The sequence below is a fragment of the Juglans microcarpa x Juglans regia genome, chromosome 8S (genome assembly GCF_004785595.1).
Source record: "Juglans microcarpa x Juglans regia isolate MS1-56 chromosome 8S, Jm3101_v1.0, whole genome shotgun sequence".
In the NCBI taxonomy this organism is placed as follows: Eukaryota; Viridiplantae; Streptophyta; class Magnoliopsida; order Fagales; family Juglandaceae; genus Juglans; species Juglans microcarpa x Juglans regia.
Genome location: NC_054609.1, coordinates 3,099,682 through 3,124,202, shown reverse-complemented (window position 1 = coordinate 3,124,202; position 24,521 = coordinate 3,099,682). Strand labels below are relative to the sequence as shown.

Genomic DNA, 24,521 nt, shown 5'->3' with positions numbered 1-24,521 from the left:
AAGATTGTGATGATTCGATCACAAGGGTGCGCAATGCGGTTAAGTATGTTAGATCATCTCCTGCAAAAATGGCAAAATTCAAAAAGTGTATAGAGAATGAGAAAATCAGCTGTTCAAAATTGGTATACTTTGATGTTCCCACCAGATGGAACTCCATTTATCTCATGCTCGAAGTTGCAGAAATATTTCAAAAGCCATTTTTGCGATTAGAGAATGATGATGATTATTCTCGCTATTGTGTAGTGTGAGCTTGAGCCCTCCAAGTTCTAGTGATTAGGTGAGAGTTAAAATAATGGTTAAATTTTTGAAGATTTTTTATGATACTATTGTGAGACTTTCTGACTTTTTGTATGTCACATCTAATGCATATTTCCAAGAGCTTTGTGGCATCCAATCGCATTTATAAAAAAATGAGTCAAAGTAATGATCCAGTGTTAAGAGGTATGGCTAGGAGCATGAAGAGTAAGTATGACAAATATTAGGGATCAATTGAAAAGACTAACTTGATGATATTCATTGTTGTTGTTCTTGATCCAAGATGTAAATTTAGCCTTTTACATTTTTGGTTCAAAAAATATATGGTGATAATTTAGTTGAAGAAATAATTGCAAAAGTAAAAAAATTGATTTATAACAATTATATTACTGCAGAGGGTCGTGTGCTTGACCCATTTTGTTGTTCATTATCTCCAAGAACAGTTGAGGCACTCGTTTGTACTCAGAATTGGTTAAAAGATCTAATACCTATTGATCTTCATGTCTCATTGGACAATGTTGAAAGTTTTGAGACAAAATTAGATAATAAACATATTTCTTATTTACATATTTATTATACTTTTTCATAATATTTATTTTTATATCATTTAATAATTTTTTTTTTCAGAATTTGATCCCAAATCAAGCTTTATTTATGTCACTCAAGGCTTAAGGTCCGCACTTTGTTGTTAAAGATTTATGTTTTGAGGACTTTTGTTTATTGTACTCCTTTAAATTATGATGTTTATTGTATTCCTTTATATAGCACAAAAAAAAAAAAAAAAAAAAAAAAATCTGTTATGATGCGTTAGGGATTTACAACAATATAGAATATAGATTGAGCGATTATATTATAATCTGTAAAGAAAAAAAAAAAAAAAATCTGTTATATTTAGGCGTTTACAAAAAATAGGCATTTTTAAAAAATGAAAAAAAAAATATAGACCCGACCCAAATGGTGCGGGTCGGGTCATATTATACTTGCCATTATTGCGGGCTATGACCGGTCGGGCTGAAAAGTGTCTTGGGCAGGCAATTGCACAGGCCTAATCCAAACCTGACGAGAGAGAGAGAGAGAGAGAGAGATTGGAAAAAATGAAGAAGGTTTTTATTTTTAATAAAGAAAAACATTTTAAGCTGTTTTAATGCCTAACAAAAAACAGTTAAATAGTTCTTTTTGGGAGGGTGGCTTCTTTAGTACTGGGTAGTTTTAAGTTTTGAGGCTTTGCTAATGCAAAATTTGCTAGTGGGGTTAACTCAGAAATGAACCTCCTTGAAGCCTAAAAAGACACTTGCCAAACAGACTCTTGAAGCAAAATCTGCAGTGTTAATACTACATGATATCAGCAACATCTGGCTGCAAAAAGACTCGTCTGCTTTATAAATTCAACATCCATCCAAAGCTGAATTTGCTTATCTCTGCAATATATGACAACAAACTGTATCTAGATCAGGGTTCCAAACTACCTAGCACTCGTAAGAAAATTCTTGCGGCATGTTACAAAGAGCTCGCATTGTATTGCTAGCTACATCCAGCAGCTGCAGGTACTCGTCTGCACCATCAACGAGACACTGTCGATTCAAAATTAAAAGAAGTAAGAACCATGCAAAACAATGTCTCTGTACTGTAGAGTGCTACTTTTAAAAATTAGCCATCAATGTAGATAACCATTATTGCATGGATAAAGAATGATTCCTAAGTTCATGAAGGAAAGTAAACAATAACCTTTTATAACATTCAATTGAAAATAGCACCCTAGAATTTCCAAAAAACCAAAACAAGAATACCAGAAATTCTACTTGATAAGTAAGAATACCAGAAACTTCCAGTTGTAGTATTCAGGCGCAGATTTTAAAATTTTAAGGCTACTGTCATTTTTCTTTAGGTAAATGGCAATGGTGGGTTCAATCAATTGAGAATGGCAATTGGTAAACCCTAGGTCATTCCTGAGAGAAAGCATAAGTTCTACAATGATTTAAAGCTTCTTTAAAGCATCTTATGTTGCGGAAGTATGATTCACCTTCAAGCAATCTCAAATATTCAAAAAGATAGCATCTGAATTCTACATGATATGTACAACATCTTGACTACGAAGACAACAAAGTTATGGTAAGATTCGTTTCATTTTTAACAGAATGATACCAGATTCCATTATTTTAAATGCTTGAAAAAATGCTCAAACTAGATAATTAACCTTATCTGCTTCAGCCAATTTCTTGCAAATTCTGGCCTTCTGTTCATCTGATACGTCATCTGCCTCAACAACCAGCTCAAGTAACTGGAAAAAAAACATTCAATTATTTGTATCTTTATCTACCAACTGCAAATGGTACAGAACCACTAACAAAAGTATAATTTGGAAACCTGGTAAAGCATCTGAGAGACCGGATATCCCTCTGCAATTATATCATTGACTTCCTTGTTTGCCACATCAAAGTTACCGCTTTTACAAGTTACAAGGAATGCCTTGACAATCTCTTGTGGAATGACCTAATAATAAAGCGTTTAGGAGTTAGCACATGGCAGGGCTTCTAAAACTGGTGGAAAAAGTCCTTGTATTTATGGAGAGTGCTTATATTTATCATCAGTTGCTGAAAAACGAATAAAGAAAATGTTTGAATGATGATATGAAGTTCCACTATCACATCAATAAAGCATGGAACTGACGGCAAAATGTTGGAATCAGAGAAAACACCCAAGTGTGAAATTCATGGATGAAACTTCCAACATCTTGCACCCAGTCTCAAACAAGCTTGTGTGCACAAGCACAACAATCTTTGATGTTGAGAAAAGTTTCTTATAAAATTGACCACATGGATATAAAGGGTGGTTTTATTCATTAAAAACCTGAAGAAGCCACAATTAAATCCGATAAACATAAAGATGTATACACATATTGCATCCATGCACCTATGTGTATGCACGTTTGTGTATGGGTTTTGATGCAAGTTAAGACAAACAATAAAATCTGTTTACTTATTAAAAAAAAAAAATGCATGTTAAGACAAACAAAGCCTTTTGAAACTTATCATAACTTACCCCAGACACACTAATCAGATCCTTCGAAGAAATGGATGATCCAAATAATCGCGCAGCTGACTGAAATATGCCAAGACAGATTAGAAACTTAAGTCACTATCTACATACTAAGCTCCAACTCAGTGTCCATGGAATAGTTAGTAGAAAAGAAAAAATAAATGGATGAAGAGGGACTAAATTTAAAAGCAAGACTACAGAATAACCAATTGACAAATGCTCTTCTTCATCCTAATCTGTCATCCCCAATCACACTTGGTGACGTGACACGATTCAAATGGGTGTCATTTAAGTGATCAATAGAAAAAAAAAAAAAAAAAAAAAAAAAAAAAAAAAAAAAAAAAAAAAACAAACAAACAAACAAACAAACCACTTGAAATGGGACACACAACATGTGTGGTTGTGAATGACAAGATTTAAGATGGAAAGTAACATTGCTCAACATCAAGAAATTGTACAATTATACTGTATAGACATCCAACAGCCCTTAATCACAAGAAAAATATTTGTGTCTCCAAGCTCCAATGTCAGAGCTATTTTTATTTGACCTTTTTCATTGAAAATTCTACTCAAAAGAGCCCATGATCTCTCACAAAAGCATATCTAGTACTCTGTTTATTAATTGCTATTTAAAGGCCCAAGATCCACAGAAAACAAAGCCACTTGAGAATTTAAGATTTTGATACTCCAGATTAATAACAGTATTTTGACTGGAAGACCTACTATTTAATCCTCTGTACAATTTCAACCATGACCATAGACCAATGAAATGGAAAACCTATATTGAAAGTTCCTAGTAGTCAACCCATCATCATCAATCAAATATTTTTTTTCCAATTTTATCACGGATTTGCCAAAATGAATGTATGTTGAGCATTGAAGAAAATACTAACTAAATTGAAAACACGATGGTTATTTGTGGCACCTGTGTATCTGCCACTGCCAAGAAAAGTTTTTTGCAGACCAATATTTTAAGCTGAAGGTTTCAGAGATGCACTGAAGGATTATCCACTCACGGGATGGGGGTGCTTCATTGGAGCAACCATCAACAAAATGTATGGACGAAATCAGTTTGGCAAGAATAGATTATTTAAGACGCAGAGATGGCATCCGATTTAAAAAAGAATGCTCTTCTGCATGAGCAGAGATGAAACCATAATATGCACATACTTTTTTTTTATAGGTGATAATATTTACATACTTGAACACACGACAGGAAAAATACAAACCAGTTCTCACCTGTAAGTACGTAATAGCCCGACGAAGATCACCTTGTGAAATAGAACTCAAGGTTGAAAGAGCCTAGAATTATGCATCATATTAATGAAGTTAGAAAACCTAACACCAAAACAATGAAGAAATCTACTCTGAAAACTATTTTACAAGACAAACACTGAGACATTATGGCTACACCTCAGCATCCAGATTGAGACGTTCTTCTTTGCAAATATGCAATATTCGACTGCTCATGATTTCTTCTGAAAGTGGTTTGAACCTGAACTTTGCACACCTTGAAGCAAGTGGTTCTATGATCCTACAGAAAATACAATCATCTTCATCATAAAGTATAAGGGTCTCCATTCAATCATCTGCATATCAGAGTGATACAAAAAGGTAAAGATTCACCATGAAAATTGAACAAAAGAAACTTTGAAAAACGTGAAAACTTTGTAAGTCTTACGACCTATTGCAGCTTCACTCCGTTTGGCTAAGTTCAGCACTAAAATTATGGGTCTTTCCTAGGAGCAGAACTATTAACAATTAAGATCATAAAATGCCAAAGATGAAATCACAAATGATGATTATATCAAAAACAATGTCTGGGTCTATATTTTTTCCTTTATTCAAGCCACCGACCTGATCCTTGCCTCATGCTCCCAGTTAACTTAATCATTGTTGATAAGAAATGAAAGCAACTTACATACACGAGTTAAAGAAATCAATGAAATGCGTGACTAATGGCAATAGAGTTTGTAAAATGACTCCTTAAGCCTTGATAAAGTACTTTACACATGAACTGAACTGGTTCACAAGTAACAGTTGGATTAGGAAATTCTATGATGCAGTTACATAAGAGAACTGTGATTATACATGCTTGTTATTTTAATGAACGGAGAGTAATTACAATCAGTCTATAAATCAGTTTGCCTGGATCGTTTACTTTGGATATCATCAAGAGCTTCATGTCAATTTCTTTTATACTTTGCAATTGATTAGTGAGTCAGAGTCCTATCAACTTTCATACTAAAGTAGGAAGCATTAAGGCTTACCTGCTGATGTAATTACAGATGAAAAAAAATCTTGTAACTTTGGAGTAAGTTTCCATAGTACGCCTCAGGGCATTCTGTCAAGTAGAATATAAGTGGAGTGTATATTTAATTTAACAGAACCAAGGAAAAAACGGGTAACAAGCATGCCTGAGCATCTTCGGTCATAGAATCTGCCTCATCTAGAATGATGATCTTGAATGGTGGACATGGATAACCTCTGAAATACCATGCAGAAAAGGGAAAACATTGTTAAAAGTGCATAGAAGAAAGTGTAGACTAAAATAGGAATACCAATAGTTACAAGGTATGAGTACACACCCTTGACGCTGACCAGAACCAACAGCCACAGCAGCAAAATCTTTGATCTTTGTTCTAACAACGTTGATGCCACGGTCATCACTCGCATTCAGCTCCAGCACCCTAGACTTGTAGAGCTCAGGCCTGCAAAACATCACGGTTTTATTACGAAGGGAAGACCGGAAAATTAAGTCTATCAACTCCACCAACTAGGATGATGGTCTATAGTTGTCAGGATGATGCCAATTAAAATATCCAAGTCCAGGTGAAAGCCAGGTTTTATATATGCTATGTGTAGTCCAAAAGTGCTTTCTCTACACCACGGGGTCAATAATCTGAACAGGCATATCAAGGTAGGGTAAAGAGAGAAAAAAATAACACGCAACAGAGGTTAACTGCTTGTCATGTCCTTTTCAACATGAGAAGCAACCCATTCCAAATTGTTTTCTGCCATCGAGTTCCTGGACTTATGTTCCCCATTTTTTTTCCCTCCCACAAAGCTCCATGGGTCTTCATTTAGCTATAGGCAGGCATAGAAAAAAATGATAATATAAATGTGTTTGCATCAAAGCATTAAAAGAAACAGATCCATGATGTACTTCGAGCAAAACTGGTGCTTATACAGGCAGTTGGGAGCAATTAAGCTCCCAACGAGACTCACTTGTCCGCTCAAAGCAATTAAGCTCCCTCAGAGCACATTGTAATAATGCTCAAAGCAAAACTAATACTTCAATTAAAATAAATTAAAGATTTATAAGAAATAGGTGCAGTTGTAACCCAAAGAGCTGGTGGGCAATGGCAAGCGCAGTGGTGGTCTTTCCTGTGCCCGGCGGGCCGTAGAAGAGCATGTGCGGGCACTACAAAACAAGGAAAAACAAAAGGCAAAAAGAATATTAAGAAGGGGGTTTTCTGAAATTGAATCATTTTTGCAGAGTGAGTGTAAGAGCTGGTACATTGCTGGTTTCGAGGGTGTTTGTGAGGACCCGAACCACCTCCTCCTGGTGTGCTACATCTTTCACTTGTTTTGGCCGACTGAACAATTTTAACACGCGCGCACACATAAACACTCCAAATATAGAATGATGGAGACAATAAAACCCATCAAAATAAAGAAAATATGAAACGCAGTAGAGAGGTTTCGTACTATTTTTCGACCCATTGCTGAGAGCTTTGCAATACTGGCGCCATTTTCTTTTCTTCTGTAAATCTTTTCCCTGCCTTCTATACAAGGCTGTCTCTTCCCCCGCTTTGGTTGAGGTCCGAGAGAGAAGAAGCAGGCTCTCAGCAAAAGCTGCAAAAGAGGCGTCAATGCAGAAGAGAAAATCAGCAACAATGCTACAGGCATCCGTCGGGCGTAATCGTTGGGTAACCAGCTGACGTATATTTATTATATATATATATAGATATATATTAAAAAAAGAAAAGAAAAAAAAAGGCAGACGAAACGGGAGGGAAGAATTCGGAATTTCAACACAGCAATAGAAAACTGAAAACCAATCTCGTTTGCACTCTGCGTCGTCGTCGTCTTTGGGTCTCCCGTTCATGAATCATAGCTCCGTATCCTCACTGCATCGTCTCCGTGTCTGTCTTTGTTCGACCAGTTCGACCAGTTTTACGCATTGTTTATTGTTCTGGACGCGTGAAGTTCATCCTGCTGCCATTCTACCATCATTTTTTTTATCTAGATGCCAACACCCACAAGTTCAGCTTTTTCTCCTTTTTAAGTGGTTGGGAGCCTCCTGTTCCACTCCCTGATTACAGTGCTTCTCAGCTCTCTAATGCTTGTTATGAAAATTAACTTCAAGCAGAGTTTTAACTGCATTAAATTCTGGTTTGCTAGTATTCAATACTTTCTGAATAATTTTTTTTTTTGCTTATTCACTTTGCGACTGTTATTTATGCAAGTAACTTCCCAGTCACAGACCAAAATCTCACAGACCAAAATAATCAGAGAAAAATATAATTATTTAAACATCCATCAAGATATCATCTCAAATCTCACAGACCAAAATTTCTCCATCGCATAATGTTACCTAAAGGCCTTGATTCATTCCCCAGTCGAAATGATTACCCGTGAAATCGCTTCCTTCCGTGTTGCTAGCTTCGTGTGTGTGAGCTTCCTTCCGTTTCGTGATGGTCTCCGTTACTGGTTTCAGGAAGGGAGGGAGGTCGATGGTATTAGGGTTGGGGAGAAGTGGGCGCGCGGAGAAGGGAAAAGGGAGAAGTTACAACCCCTCGAATTCATCTTAGTCAAAACGGTGTGTTTTGACAAACTCAGTAAAACACACCGTTTCACTAAGTCCCACCCCCCTCATTTGAAAAACCGGGCGTCGATTTTCTCTTCAATGAAACACACCGTTTCATTAAGATGAGTTGGCGGTTACACACCGGTTGCATGAGCCGGTTACATTCAGCATTTTTCAGTTTATACTTATTGGGCTGGCTCACGGACAAGAGACGCTTATTGGGCCGAGCTTCTCATCGGCTTCACATTTTTTTCTATCTCTTATCATCTAATTCCTTTTTATTTTTTTGGGAGTGTATATTAATAAAAATAAAGATCGGCTCAACAATATCTCATATATATAGTTTCGAATCTCGAGAGTGTAAGCAAAAAACACTAAGTACTCGTATGTTTTCATATTCAATCTCATTTAATTTAATTATTATAATTTTTTTAAATTTTCACATAAAATAAAATAAATAATTCAATTTTTTAAAATTTTTAAATAAAAATAATTATTAAAAAAATATATTTTAATAATATTTAATTTAATTTTTAATTTTAATCTTAATTCATCGTAAAACAAAAAGGTATTTCATATTAATGTAATTGATTCATTTCTTCGGTTTTTAGGCAAATGAAAGCCCTACCATGCACGGACTTTGTGGATCGGATCCAAAAAGTGATCATTAATGCTAGTACTGACTAATTGTGGATGTCAAAAAAGCAGTCTATCTAATTAAAGAATAAATAGATTTGCACAAAGCTTACTACATTAGCGTATATAATTAAAAATAATTTGTATTTTTATTCTTTTTATGAATTAGTAAGTCCTGCATGCAGTATCATGTGGGGTGATTTCAAATTGTAAATGGTATAACTCATCATCATGATCACGAAATATCATACTAATAAAATGAGAGTGCGGAGGATGTGGTATTGATAAAATTATTAGCTTATAGTAGAATAAGATATATTCTCATTTTTCAATTTTATCATGAAATGCCACATTATTAAATTGAAAAATGTTATTTGTCTTCTCCTTAAACATCATTTTTCTCATAATCTCCTCATGTATTATCAAATTATTAGAAGATAATTAAAGGATGGTCATGATAAATAGGTTTTCATGATCATTAAGATAAATACTCCAATCATAAAGAATTTACACAAAAGGTAATCTCATAAATTGATGTGACTTGATATAATTTGTCATACTGTAAAGTTACTTTTATTGTAAAGTAATAGATCTGACGAATCATATGAAGTCACTTTAATTTGTGAAATTATTTTTGTATAATTCATTTATGACAATAACACTCTTCTTCTAGTAATATGCTTGCTAAATTAAAGTTTTTTTCATAAAGACTAATTTCTAAGGATAAGATGGGGAATACGTACTGTATGTATCTATATTCACATGAACTAAGTACTCCTTCCCGGGGTCCTTACCCTCTAATTTGTTGCTGAAGCCAAGCAATTAAGCCAACCCCACCACTAAAGTAAAAAAGTGCCGTTCATGCATCCTGCACCCACTCATAATAGAACGGAACGTTAAGGAATTCGCATGTTCTTCTTACATTCTGGAGGAGGAGTACTAGTCGAGATTCAAGCTCCAAATTCACAGATTTTTATAAAAAGATCATGGGCCATGTGTAAAAAAGTCAGCTTTATATATACATATATATATATATATAGACACCGAAAAATATACTAAAAGAAAAAGCATTTTCTAAGGCACATGGCCGCCACCACCGCATGGGGTGGAGGGGGAGGGAATACCCTCGCGCTTCCTACAGTCTGAAGACGACGGTACCGGCGCCACAGCCAACCTGATCATCCTTGCCTCATGCTTGTTAACAAGAAATGAAAGCAACTTACATGCATGAGTGAAATCAATGAAATGCGTGACTAATTATATATGACATGAATAGAGTTACTTGGTAAAAGGACTCCTTAACAGTCGGATTTGGAAATTATTCTATATATGATACAGTTACATAAGAGAACTTTGATTGTACATGCATGCAAGTTATTCTAATGAACATTGAACGGAGAGTACGTAGTTATAATCACAGTCTAAAAATCAGTTTGCCTGGCTCGTTCGTTTACTCTTGGATATCTTCAAGAGCCTATTGGATGATTACGTCATATATAAGTATACTTTGCATGCAATTGATTAGTGAATTTTTCATACTAAATTAGAAAGCAGTCTATCAGGCTCCATTTGAATACTAAAAATATCTCAGATGATTTATGAATAGTAATAAAATAGTATTAATACAAAATTTATGAATAGCAGTGAAGTACATTGTCTAAAAATATCTAAGAACAATTATGTTTACTTGCCTTACCTGCTGATGTAATTACAGATGAAAAAGAATCTCGTAACGTTAACTTTGGAGCAAGTTTCCATGGTTAATTCGCAGCCTCGGGGCATTCTGTCAAGTAGAAAATAAGTGAGAGTATATTTCATCATACAAAACTAAGGTAAAAACGGCTAACAATTAACATGCCTGAGCATCTTCAGTCATTAAATCTGCCTCATCTAGAATGATGATCTTGAATATTGGTGGACACGGATAACCTCTGAAACACCATGCAGAAAAGGGAAAAACATCGTTAGAAAAGGGAAAAATACCACGTTCATCACTTGCATTCAGCTCCAGCACCCTAGATCATTTGTAGAGCCCTGCTGGCCTGCAAAACAACGTGGTTCTATTACAAAGGGAAGACCGGAAAATTGAGTCTATCAACTCCACCATCTAGGATGATGGTCTATTGTTGTCATGAGGATGATGCCAACTAAAGTACCCAAAGTCCAGGTTTTATATATGCTATGTGTAGTCCAAAAGTGCTTTTTCTACACTGTGTGGTCAATAATCTGAATAGGCATATCAAGATAGGGTAAAGATCAGAAAATAAAACAAATAACAAGCAATATTAGTGCCAATAGAGGTTAACTGCTTAATTGAGCCTAACCCCAAACAATAGAAGTTCTTTATTTGATGATGTCCTTTTCAAAATAACATGCAACCCATTCCAAGTTGTTTCTGGCCTGGACTTTCTGTCCTTTTCAAGAGTGCATTTTCTAAAGTACCGTGGGGTCAATAAACTGAATATATAGACATATCGAGGTAGGGTAAAGATCAAGAAAAAACAAATAACACGAAATAGAGGTTAATTAACTGCTTAATTGTGTAAAGGCCCAAACAATAGAAGTTCCATATTTGAATGATGTCCTTTTCAAAATGACAAGCAACCCATTCCAAGTTTTTTCCTGTCATTGAATTCCTGGACTTGTGTTCCCCATTTGTTTCCCAACCACAAAGCTTCATGGGTATCTTTTCATTTAGCTTTAGGCAGGTGTTTGCGTCAAAGCATTTAAAGAAACAGATCATCCATGATGTACTTTGAGCAAAGCTGGTGCTTATACAGGCAGTTGGAAGCAATATTTAAGCCCCCAAAAAGACTCACTTGTCCGCCCAAAGCAATTAAGCTCCCTCAAAGCACATTGTAATAATGTTCAAAGCAAAACAAATACTTAAATTAAAATAAATTAAAAATTAAAATAAATTAAAGATTGATAAGCAATATATAGGTGCAGTGGTAACCCAAAGAGCCATGGTGGGCGATGGCAAGCGCGGTGGTGGTCAGTGGTCTTGCCTTTGCCGGGCGGGTCGTAGGAGAGCATCATGTGCGGGCACTACAAAACAAGAAAAAACGAAAGGCAAAAAGAATATTGTGAAAGGGTTTTTCTGAAATTGAATAACTTTTGCAGATCGAGTGGGTGTAACAGCTGCTACATTGCTAGCTGGTCTCGAGGGTGTTAATTGTGAGGAGTCGTGACCCGAACCACCTAATCCTGGTGTGCTACATCTTTCACTTGTTTTGGCCGACTGAACAATTCTCACACGCATGCACACATAATAAACACTCCAAATTTTGAATGATGGAGACAGTAAAATCCATCAAAATAATTTGATTCCTTTTTTTATATATATTTTTAAGGCAAGTGGGAGTATATATTAATAAAAATAAAGAGATCAGGAGCTCAGCAACCATCTCATATATATATATATAGGTTGGAAACTGCGAATCTAAGCACAAAAACATTAAAAAAAAAAAAAAACCAGAAAATCAAAGCAAAATTTTGGTCGAATTCAATGGTTCCATGACCAACATGATCATATGGTTTAAAAAGTCATCAAAGTGATCATCTTTGAAATATCTCGAGGTTGGACTAGTTTTGAGAAAATAAGCAAAATCATCATGTGTTGTTGTGGACCACATGATGCATCGAGATTGAAACCATTGATCGTGTGAAGATCAAATAGAAAATTGAAAAGGGAGGAAGAAACCAATTAGCTAGCTAGCTAGTACCGTAATAATCGATGAAGGTGTGAAGTTTGATTTGTGTCTCAACTATCATGCCCAATTTGGCCCGTACGTAACATCTTATTGATCTACTTTCATTATATAGCTGCAAGGTGCATGCATGTGTGCCTGGAATATTTACATGATGAGCATGCCCTTTCTAATTTATTTAATTTCTCTAATATTTGATTCCAGGGAATATTGTCTGCGAAAGATGTATATATACTTCATGTGAAGATGGAACCATTTGATCAGGTTAATGTAGATCATATTGATAACAATGTCGTGTATACGAGGTAATTTGCATACTTCTCTGTGTTTTTTTTTTTTTTTTTTCCTTCGCTAATAGACTTGATTGATGAAAGGGAACTGTAGGGTACAAACTTAAAAGGCCATGATGAACATAATATATAGGTAGATATATATTAAGAGTAATTCTACATATAATTAAAAAGTGTGTCAACATCGCGTAATCGTTTTAAAAAATAGTGTGATTCACTATTAAAAAATTAATTTTTTTCATATAGATCTCATATTTTATTTACTTTTTATAAAATAATTACATGACACTTGCACAATTCACATTTATAAATATTTTTTCTCATATATTAATATTGGCACCTTTCCCCCCGCTATGGAAATCTAATTATAAACACTGGCCGGGAATCCTGGATTCCTGATCAAAAGGAATGTTTTCATACACGTATAATATTGTTGGAATTTACCCATTACACAATGGAAATTAATGTATTTTTACAACTCTCTATAGTTTCAGAATCAATGAGAAGAAATCTCGCGTCTCTTACTCTATATGCACTCCGTCGGGATCTGAGCAAGTGAGCATGCACGACGAACAATATATTCGTGAACCACCTAAGCATTTTTATTTGAAAAACTCCTCGTGAATAGCAAGCATGCATTGGATTCTTAAAATGGGTCCTATCCAGAGTGATCTCAACCGACATAGAAACTTCGCCAATAAAGCCATTAACCCATTTTGGTCATGGTCATTTCAAATAATAATCCCGTGGCATTTCATTATTTCTTCCAATCAAAAAATGGAGAGCCAAGCATGACTCTGTTATCTTCCTTGTCTCTCCAGGTCCTAATTTGGTTTCTCCATTTTACACCAATTTGAGAGTACATGAGTAATTTTATCATGTCATGAAATGCCACATACATGATTATTAAATTGAAAAATGTTACTTGTCGTCTCCTTAAACATTGTTTTCTCATAATATCGTCATGTATTATCATATTATTAGAAGATAATTAAAGGATGGTCATGATAAATAGTTTTCTAGTAATCATAAGATTTTTACCTAATCACTAATTCTTTTTTTTAAGGATAAGATGGGGAATATCGTATGTATTTCTATTCACAACTACATACTCATTCTCCTAGTTACCCTCTAATTTGTCGCTTGAGCCAAACGATATCACTAAATTACAAAAAAGAAAAAGAAAAAGAAAAATAAAGAGAAAGTAGATGCTTTGAAAAATTGCCTTTCACACCACCTTTTCTCTGAACCAAGGTATATTTATAGGAAAATACTATTCCCACATAAACTTTTTATCGAAAATTTTTACCGCATTGTATTTTATTTTTTATTTTTTGTTTACTTAATGATTAATAAATTATTTTTAAATGAATTTATGATTTTTTAATATTTTTTAAAAATACTTGAAGTGTTTAAAAAATAATTGAAAAAAAAAAAATTGAGCTTTCGGCGAGGATTCTCCTGTGTGTCAGTAGCAGGTTCCATATTTATATGGGTATGGCTCCAAACCGACGTCGTGTAGTATTATTTTCAGGCGTCAATCAATGCGTTATCGAAGGAACCCTTTTTCTACCGGCTCCACCTCACACTTACTTCAGACCTGTATATATATTCGTCACTTCACTTCAAACTCTACCACCACTTCTGAATGCGTTATCGAAGTAACCCTTTTTCTACGTTCTCCACCACACTCTTGCTTCTGACCTATATATTCGTCACTTCACTTCAAACTTCTATACAGGTAGGAGTTTTCGGGCCATTAAAATGAAAGAGATCATTTTTGGGACTTTTTCTTGAATTTTCTTTTCTTTTCTTTTGCTTTTAAAACGTTTTCGGTTTTAATTTGTGTGTTTCTTTAGTCAGAAACGGAAATGGAGTTTTTATCATAAAACCTGGTTCTTGTATACAGATAGGAGTTTTTGGGCTGTGAAAATGAAAGAGATTATTGTGATTTTTGTTCTTGGAGCTGTTTATTTTTCTTTTGGTTTAAAAATGTTTTGGATTTTAATCTCATTTTATTTTATTATTATAATTTTTTTAAATTTTTATATAAAATAAAATAAATAATTTAATTTTTTCAAATTTTAAAATAAAAATAATATTTAAAAAATATATTTTAATAATATTTTACTTAACTTTTAACTTTTATCTTAATTTATTTTATCTTATCTGTAAAAATAAAATGTAAAAATATTACACTATATTGGTTTGATTAATAGGAAATATCCTCTTTTTTTTGTTACGGACTCAAACAGAATTTATTTATATAGAAAATTTTTTCTCATTAGTCATTGTATTAAATTTCACACTCCACACCATACGTGTCAACCGGTTTTGCATTTTGAGTTTCTCCTACTCATTGAATCAATGGGATATCTTGACGAGAGAGAGCTTGAGAAGAGAGAACAATTAGAGAGAGCTTGAGGAGAGAGATGTAGGTTTGAGTGGAGAGAGAGAGAGATTGAGTAGAGAGATGTAGATTAGTTAGGAGAGAGAGAGCTTGAGGACAGAGAGGTCGAAGAGAGAGATGTAGATTAGCGAGATGTGTTTTTTTTTTTTTTTTCTAAGCTAGTAAACTTCATTAAAATAAAAAATAATATATGTTAAAAGGGTGGGAATCATGGGATTCCCAGCAAATACTATTATAAGGGTGAGATTTCCAACAAATATTTTAATACAACAATCACAATATAAAAATAGTGATGAAAAAGAAAATAAAATAAATTTTGAAATTAAATTTTTAATCTCTACCCAAATTCTATAAAGAGGTACCGTCTTAAAAACGTTCACAAGTTAATGGATAGTTAAAAGCAGTGTAAGTGGATACACTGTAGTCCTTTATCTTGAAATATTTTTTATAGAAATCTTTAGTTTCTTTTACAAAATTACCAATTAGGAAAAGCGATAACCGGATAGACCGGTATTGGAAATACAGATTTGCGGAGGGAAAGCAAACCGACGCAGCTGGAGTAGCGCGTGAAGTCCACGTGTCGGACGCATGGAGGTAGAGTCGGCTCGACCTAAAGGATCGGAGGGTAATTAGTTCATCATGTATAGCATAATATGATCTCTCTTTTTTTTTTTTTTTTTCCTGATGTTTTGCCACCATGCATCATATAATATACAGGCAATGTTTGGATGGTGAGCGCTATCATTTTGGCAGCTGTGATTGGGAATGGGGTTCTTCCTTTAGCATGGGCTATGGCTCAACTGGGATGGATTAGTGGTCCTTTGGTCATGCTCTTCTTCTTCGCTGTGACGGTTTCCACCTCTTTTTTTATTTCTGAATGTTATCATCAATCTCATGTGGAACCGACTTTGGGTTTCCAGGGTGCCGTCAGAACATATCTTGGTGAATACATGTGGAACAAGATCATGATCATGTTTGAGAAGTATTACTTAATTGGCTTGGATTTAAATCTTTTATTTCTATTTTCCTGCCTGCAGGTGAAATACATGTCCTGATGTACAGAATAGTTCATGGTCTGAACCTTTTTGGACTGACAATAGGGGACATAATAGCATCATCCTTAAGCATGATGTAAGCTCATGTTTGAATTTCGATTTTGGATTATCCACACACACACACACACACACACACACACACACACATATATATATATATATACACACACACACACTATATATAATATGGTTAAGGTGGGTTAGATCTGTATGAAATATATATACTAATTAATTAATGACTCATGTTGTATGCTAATTATTACAGGGCACTCATGAAATTTCATTGCTTCGATGTCAACCATGGCAAAGATGGATGCCACATGAATATAAATTCCTTTATGATTGCTATTGGCTTCTTTCAAGTATTTCTCTCTCAAATTCCTGCCTTTGATCAGCTGTGGCAGCCCTTCTATGTCGAACCTTTCCTGTCCTTCATATATTCAACGTTTCTTATTGCTCTTGGCATCGCCAAAATTTCAGGTCCATTAATATATATTGCACTTTACCATTTTTCTTTCTAAAATATAAATAACATTTATCTTAAGATATAAATACAAGCTTATAAAATTCATTTCCTATATATATATATATATATATATATATATATATATATATAAGCTTGAAACAAATTCTCGATCGAGTCCTAATTAAAAAAGATTAAATAAAAAATAAGTAGAGATATTAATTTGTTAAAATAAGAAATTAATTTAGCCCGAATCTTGAATAAAATCTTGACCTTCATAACTAAGAAGTAAGTAAAGTAAAAAAAAAAAAAAAATGTTTTCCTTAAATTACCAATCCAAATCCAAACACTGTTTTTTTTTTGGTTGAAGTGAGAAAATCATGACTTGTAATACATGATGATTTGTTACAAATTATTACGACATACATTAAAATGATATTCGTTAAGTGCGCATCTTAATAAGGTTGATGAATATGCTGATATATATTTATTTTGTTACCTCGTCAATTATGTTTTAAGCATAACTTTCTGACTTGTTGCTGTCTCAATTAATAGAAACTGGGGAGCTTAGGGGAAGCTTGACTGGAATAAGCATCGGTACACTGTCTCTATTTGGAAAGGGAAAGATATCTAGGATCTTCCTAGCAGTTGGAGATATAGCCTTTGCATATCGTGATTACTCGGCCAACACCATTTTTGAAGTACTTCAGGTACTCTATTTCGATCCAGAATTAATTATACCCTTCATTTTTTCTTGTATCTAATTGGCAAATGAGTTAATATTATAGATCTATGTTGAACTAACGATATAATATAAATTAAACAGGAAAAAGTTGAATCTTCACCATCGGAGTTGAAGAAAATGAAGAAGGCCATTATGATTAGCTCTGCCTTCATGACCTTTTTGTACATGCTTTGTAGCTGTGCGAGTTATGCTGCTTTTGGAGATCACAGCACCCCTAGAGACCTCCTCGCTGATTTGGGTTTCGGTTTCAGTAACCTATATAATTGGCTGCTTGTCGCAGCAAATGTTGCCTTGGTCATCCAGTGTGTTGGTGCATACCAAGTTCATTCTCGTGCACTCTCCGATGTGATTGAGGATGCCGTGGCAAAAAGATTTCCTACCCAGATCACCAGAGAGATCATAATCCCGAGTTTCCGCCCCTACAAACTCAACCTCTTCCGATTGGTTTGGAGAACAATCTTTGCTCTCACAACCACTCTCATATCAATGCTTCTGCCGTTCTTCAACGACGTGGTTGGACTTATTGGAGCTTTAGGGTTTTGGCCTCTCACAGTTTACTTCCCTGTGCAGATGTATATAGAGAAAAACAAGATACCAAAGTGGAGCACTAAATGGATTCTCCTTCAAAGCATGAGCGTCTTGTGCTTCATCGTCTCCATAGCTGCAGCAGCGGGCTCCATTGCTGGGTTTGTTCTTGATCTGGAGACTTACAAGCCCTTCAAGAAAAACGACTAGGCCAAGCTGCAGAAACCCAATGCTAGATATCGCCATTAAGGACTCCTTAAAAAGCAGGTTTGGTCAATATTGGTACTGTTAAATTGACCTAAAAGGAGCACCCACCCCTTAAGTTCCCAACACAACGTGGAACGATAATGAAGGAATTCGCAGGCTCTTCTTATATTCTGGAGGAGGACTAGGGGAGATTCAAGCTCCAAATTCACAGATTTTTATAAAAAGATCATGGGCCAGCTAGGTGTAAAAAAGTTGGTTTATATATATATATAAAAACCGAAAAATTTACTAAAATAAACGTCAGTACTACTTGAGATCATCATATTCATTTTCATAAATTCATATATATAAATTATTAATTAGTATATCTGATCAGCATCCAGATCATTGAGAAGTTCTTCTCTGCAAATATACAATATTCGACTGCTCATCATGATGATTTCTTTGCAAGTTATATGCATTGAAGAAAGTGTAGACCAAAATATGAATATGATCATTAATAGTTGCAAGGTATGAGTACTACACAACCTTGCATTCAGCTCCAGCCACGGCAGCAAAATCTTTGATCTTTGTTCTAACAAAGTTGATGCCATGCACGGTCATCACTTGCATTCAGCTCCAGCTAGCACTAACCTTAGATTTGTAGAGCTCAGGCCTGAAAAACAACGTGCATGGTTCTATTACAAAGGGAATTAGACCGGGAAATTGAGTCTATCAACTCCACCATCTAGCTGGATGATGGTCTATTGTTGTCATGAGGATGATGCCAACTAAAGTATCCGAAGTTCAGGTGAAAGACAGGTTTTACATATGCTAATTGCTATATATGTGTAGTCCAAAGTGCTTTTCATTGAATTCTTGGAGTACTTATATATGTTCCCCATTTCTTTCCGAACCACAATCCTACGGTATCTTTTCCTTTAGCTTTAGGCAGTACTAGCTGGCATAGATAAAAACGATACTATATACTACAAAGGTGTTAGCGTCAAAGCATTAAAAGAAACAGATCCATGATATCCAGCCAACGTTTGGAGCGTGAGTGCTATCATGTTGAACTAACGATATAATATAAATTAAAGAGGACAAAGTTGAATCTCCACCATCGGGGTTGAAGAAAACGAAGAAGGCCATTATGATTAGCCCTGCCTTCATGACCTTTTTGTGCATGCTTTGTAGCTTTACGAGTTTATATGCTGCTTTTGGAGATCAAGCTGGCACCCCTAGAGACCTCCTCGCTGATTTCGGTTTCTATAACCCATATAAATAATTGGTTGCCTGTCACAGCAAATTAATGTTGCCTTGGTCATCCACTGATCATGTGTTGGTGCATATATACCAAGTTGATTCTCGAGCACTCTCCGCGATGTGATTGAGGATGCCGTGACAAAAAGATTTCCTACCCTCACCAGAGAGATCGATCATAACCCCTGCAAACTCAACCTCTTCCGATTGGCCGTTTGGAGAACAATCTTTGCGGTCCCAACCACTCTTATATCAACGCTTCTGCCGTTCTTGATCAACGACGTACGTGCAGGTTGGACTTATTGGAGCTTTAGTGTTCTGGCCTCTCACTGTTTACTTGTTGAAGATAATATGAAATCGATCAAAGTAATTAATTTGATAATTATAAAAATCAAATCAACTTAATATCAAATTAAATTATTGATTTCAATGTACGTACATTACTTTCCTGTGCAGAAGTATATAGTGCAAAAGAAGATACTAATTAAAGTGGAGCACTAAATATTGGATTCTCCTTCAAATCATGCGCGTCTTGTGCCTCATAATCACCATAGCTGCAGCAGTGGGCTACATTGCTGGGTTTGTTCTTGATCTTGAGACTTACAAGCCTTTCATGAAAAACGACCAGGCCAAGCTGAAAACCAATGTATGCTAGCTATCGCCATTAATAACAGATAGAATTGAAGGTGTTGAGGACTTCAATCCTTGTTTAATTAGTTCAGTAAAAAGCAGCTAGGTTTGGTCAATATTGATACTGTTAAATGACCTAAAATAAAGCCAGAACAAAACTGGTGTTGAGAACTTCAATTAATGCTGCTGTTACGTCCATATATAACATGGCTGTATATAGAGAAAACGCACACATACAAATACATATATATATACTGCAGTACACAACCACTTTCATATCAACGCTAGCTTCTGACGTTCTTAATATAGTCGACATTACTTGAGATCATATTCATTTTCATAATAAAGTCATATAAATCATCAGTATATCAATTTTTTTGAAAAAGAAATTATTACTCAATATTAATTTTTTTTTTCCTTTTTGCAATAAATCATGTATAAATGATTTTTATCTTATATAATGACTATATGTACAAATTTGGAAGAATCAATACACTTATACATACATAAATACTTATAATAACCTCATATTACAAAACAATATAGTAAGTTAATATAAATCTAATTATACGAATTTTTAGTCCAATAAAAATTGTGTATGGATCAGTTGAAGAAGTCTGTAATGAATTTAAGAAATTAACAACTTATATATACAGTTCTTATCCAAATATCTCATACATTGTTACTCAGCTAAACTAATAGTTTATTATTATTACTTTCTTTTCCAAGCAACTATAGATTTCATAATTAGCTCTTAGAGCTGCAGGTTTGTTCATCTCATATCTATATCTATATATATATATATATATATACACATATATTATATCATTATAACTTTCTCAAATTTCTAAATAAAATATAATAAATAATTCAATTTCTTCGAATCGTAAAATAAAAATAATATTAAAAATTAAATTCTAACAATATTTTTTTCAACTTTCATCTTATCTCATTCACGCCTTACAACGGCTCTTGCTTTGGTTAGATGTGCTAATTAAAATAAAACCACTGAAAAATATATATATATATATATATATATATATATATTCGAGGTGTTGAGTACATGAGTACTTAAAGAACATTTGGGGTTATACAGTGATTCTTACTGTGACTCCCTAGCAATCCGAAAATACTTCATAGAATAGAAGATGAATAGTCCTATACGTACGTATAATTTTATGTACAATATTATACGATTTATCTATAAAATCGTGTTAGATGTGTTAATTAAAAAACCCCATTGAAAATATATATATATATATATATATAATATTCAAGGTGTTGAGTACATGAGTACATTTAGGTTTCGTTTAGATGCGCAACTCATCTCAATTCACTTCATTTTTAGACCAAGTTCAACATCCACACACAAGTTTCATCTCTTCTGAACGCAGTTTAAACATGAACAAAACTCACTCAACTATTTTAACTCATTATTATTCATAAAAAACTCAAATAAACTCAACTCAGTTCAACTTTCAAACGCAACCTTAAAGAACATTTGGGGTTGTTACTGTGACTCCCTGACAATCCTAAAATACTTCATAGAATAGAAGACGATTAGTCCTACACATACGTATAATTTTATGTACAATATTATACGAATTACCAGTATTATTTTTAATTTAAATTTCAAATTTTAAATTATATAATTTTTTTTTAATAACTAACACATCAAAATGTATAGTTATGTAGTTACTATAAGTAGCATTTTTGGAAACTGGATGTGAAGTTGTTTTAAGGTTATTCTTAAAACCTTAAAACCTATGCATCCCAATGGGTTATGGGTCCATGCCCAAGATCACTAGTGGGCTATTGGTGAGATGGGCTTCCTAGGAAGTATCCCTCCTTTGCCTGACTAATGATGAAAATAATGTTTCATTTTCATTTTAACATAATTACTTGTTTTTTAAAATATGAGGAAATAGTTATATCAAGTAAATCTCCTAGTATTCAATATTAAAACAAAACAAATTATTCACCAATAGTATTTATAATGTGGAAAGACCCTTCTAAAGAGTATACCATTTGACCACTCGATTTGATCGAATTAATAAAACTTCTTATTTTTTCTATTTTTTTTTAAATTTCAATTTTTTATAATAAAATTAAATTTGAGTCAATAAAATGTAAGAAATGAAAGAAAAATCATAAAATATAATTTTTAGACAATTCAGCGAGGTTAAGTTGTAAAATGGTATGCAAAACATCATTTAATTTGTCTTTTTATAATTTGGAGATAGAAGGACATAATGTCGATCCCAAAATGCAAAAGGTAGTGTAACCCACAATGTCTGAAACCCACACATTGTGTATTTCTTTTTTTAAATTGACGAGATCGTTCAAATTAGAAAATTGTAAGCAATTATATAATTCATAATTCTAGGGATGCTACCCGGCCCTTACGGGACAGGGCCACCCCCTCCCCGTCCCCCACCCTGCTGCCTACCCCTGTATAATTCAACATGGATATGTTTTACAAGAGTTAAGCCCGGTATTCATTGTCATATATGGTACCCGTAAGGGTAGTGACCTCGTTTGGTTGTCGAGAGGGTGTACGGTCTATGGGCCGTACACCACGCTTGGGCCTCAATATAGGCTGATTGAATCCATATCTTGTTTTAGAGGCTCTTTCGGCATTTTTTTTGGGCCCATAACATGTCTTTACCCGCCTTTTTTACTGTTTTTGAGTCTATACCTCTTTCTTAGTCCAAATCAAGCAAAATAAATATAAATTTTGAAAATCTAAAATATATAAAAATAATGTTTATCGCTAAATATAAATTAATCTAAAACTAGTTTCGACCCTAAATGAACTTAACAAAGTTACTAACTAATAATTCCAAAATATCACAAATTAGTCTAAAATTATTATAAATTAATTTAAAACTATTACAAATAGTTTGAATAATTTAATAATAATAAATCTACAAAAAAAAAAAAAGAAATAGGAAATAAAAGAAACAAACCCAAGTTCCAACTTAGTCCCTTCAACTCCAAGTCTCCAAGTGTTCAATAAAACCTGGAAAACAAAAGCAAAAAAAAAAAAAAAAAAAAAGGATGAAAATGAGAATATGTTGTTTCAAAAGAAAATAGCTTCATAAATAGTTTCTATTTTGTAGCCTTTTGACTTGCATGAATTTTTGGATTTAGGAAATTTAGGACTTGAACAAGATAAAAACTATCACAATTTTTTTAAAACCTTTTTTATAATTTTACAAAATCGAAGTTCATTTTTAATGAAGTGTCATATTTGAAATGGTTGATAGTTGATAGTGAAATGAGATATAAAAGTATCGTAACTTCGTAAGTATTTCATTACGAGTAATACTACCTACATGTGTCCAAATTTTGTGCAAATCTTTTATAAAAAAAGTAGTTCCTATAACAAAAACGTTATATTTTTATATTGTTTTCTATGGTGAGCTAACTATTTTAGAAAATACGTGTAAAATCTTGTATAATAGAAACTTCTAAAAAACTATTACTATCGTCACCCTTAAAAGTTACGCAGGTTTGGTTTGGATTTAGGCTGTTTTTAGTTATTGATCTTAGTTAAACTCAATTGAGTTCAATCTAATTTTAAACTGAGTTTAATATTTAAATATTTAATTATCAAATTATTAAATTCATCTCAATTCAAAACATTTTTACACGTGGAACCTACAACTTTTTTCAACTTAAAATATCTTTATACGTAAGATCTACAACATTTTTCAATTTTTTATAAAAAGTATTAAATTCATCTTAATATCTAAACATACTTTAAACTTAGTTTAGATAGATTCTACATAACTCCCTTCACTACTCAACTCACTACTATTCATAAATAATTCAACATTTTCAAATTAAAAAATAAAAATAATATTTTAATAATATTTTATTTAACTTTTATTTTAATTTATTTCGTATCAATTCTTATTTCAACTCATTATCCAAATCCCTCCTAAGGTTATCTTTAATTGTTAAAGTGAGTTAAATTCATCTCAAACTAATCATTAATATAATCTATTATTTTTTCAATTTTATATAAAAAAGTTAAACTCATGTTATACTTGATACATTTAAACATATATCAATTTAAATGCATTCAAATGCTTCAATAAAAAATTACTGTTCACAGATCAAATGGGTCATAGTGACACTCTGTAATCGCTGATGCCAGAATTCGCACCGAAATCTCCACTACAGGGTAGGGTTTCGACCCAATTGTCGACCCACAACCACGATCCCTCACCATCTTCGTCTTCGGCCAAGATGCCCTCGGTTTCCGACAATCCATCCGGGAAGTTAACTGCGGCGGCCAAGAAGCGACCCACTCTCGCTGACGTCACCAACCAAAGAAATGGCTCTAAGAGTAATTCACGCACCTTGCTCCCTCAGTCCAGGCCTCTGGTGCGCTCAAACTTCTCTGAATTCGATTCTCTCTCTTTCCCTGTGCCTCTTATTCTTGAAAGGGATAATTGGATGATTGATTAAGAGTTTATAATATGTATCATACCAT

At 33.8% G+C, this 24,521-nt stretch overlaps 2 protein-coding genes across 5 annotated transcripts; one reads left to right on the top strand and one right to left on the bottom strand.

The window, feature by feature from the left end:
• Positions 1-1,597: 1,597 nt before the first annotated feature.
• LOC121244926 (replication factor C subunit 2) lies at positions 1,598-11,782 on the bottom strand. 4 transcript variants are annotated; one of them, XM_041143172.1, is made up of 12 exons: positions 7,003-7,225; positions 6,812-6,890; positions 6,636-6,715; positions 5,880-6,002; positions 5,709-5,778; positions 5,562-5,635; positions 4,705-4,825; positions 4,531-4,593; positions 3,295-3,354; positions 2,620-2,745; positions 2,450-2,533; positions 1,598-1,826 (listed from the first exon to the last, which is right to left on the bottom strand). In XM_041143172.1, the coding sequence occupies exons 1-12, from the start codon at positions 7,044-7,046 to the stop codon at positions 1,722-1,724; spliced, it is 1,029 nt and encodes a 342-aa protein (XP_040999106.1). In that variant the 5' UTR covers positions 7,047-7,225; the 3' UTR covers positions 1,598-1,721. The 4 variants fall into 4 exon arrangements, with proteins under 4 accessions (XP_040999106.1, XP_040999107.1, XP_040999108.1 ...); XM_041143173.1 differs by having other exon boundaries at positions 1,598-1,807; positions 7,003-7,216; XM_041143174.1 differs by lacking the exons at positions 6,636-6,715; positions 6,812-6,890; positions 7,003-7,225 and adding an exon at positions 11,697-11,782.
• Positions 11,783-15,738: 3,956 nt separating this feature from the next.
• LOC121244816 (amino acid permease 3-like) lies at positions 15,739-18,176 on the top strand. Its single transcript, XM_041143029.1, has 6 exons — positions 15,739-15,775; positions 15,868-16,092; positions 16,188-16,281; positions 16,471-16,685; positions 17,224-17,378; positions 17,495-18,176. Exons 1-6 carry the CDS (start codon positions 15,739-15,741, stop codon positions 18,146-18,148), a joined length of 1,380 nt encoding a protein of 459 aa, XP_040998963.1. The 3' UTR covers positions 18,149-18,176.
• The last annotated feature ends 6,345 nt before the right edge of the window (positions 18,177-24,521 follow it).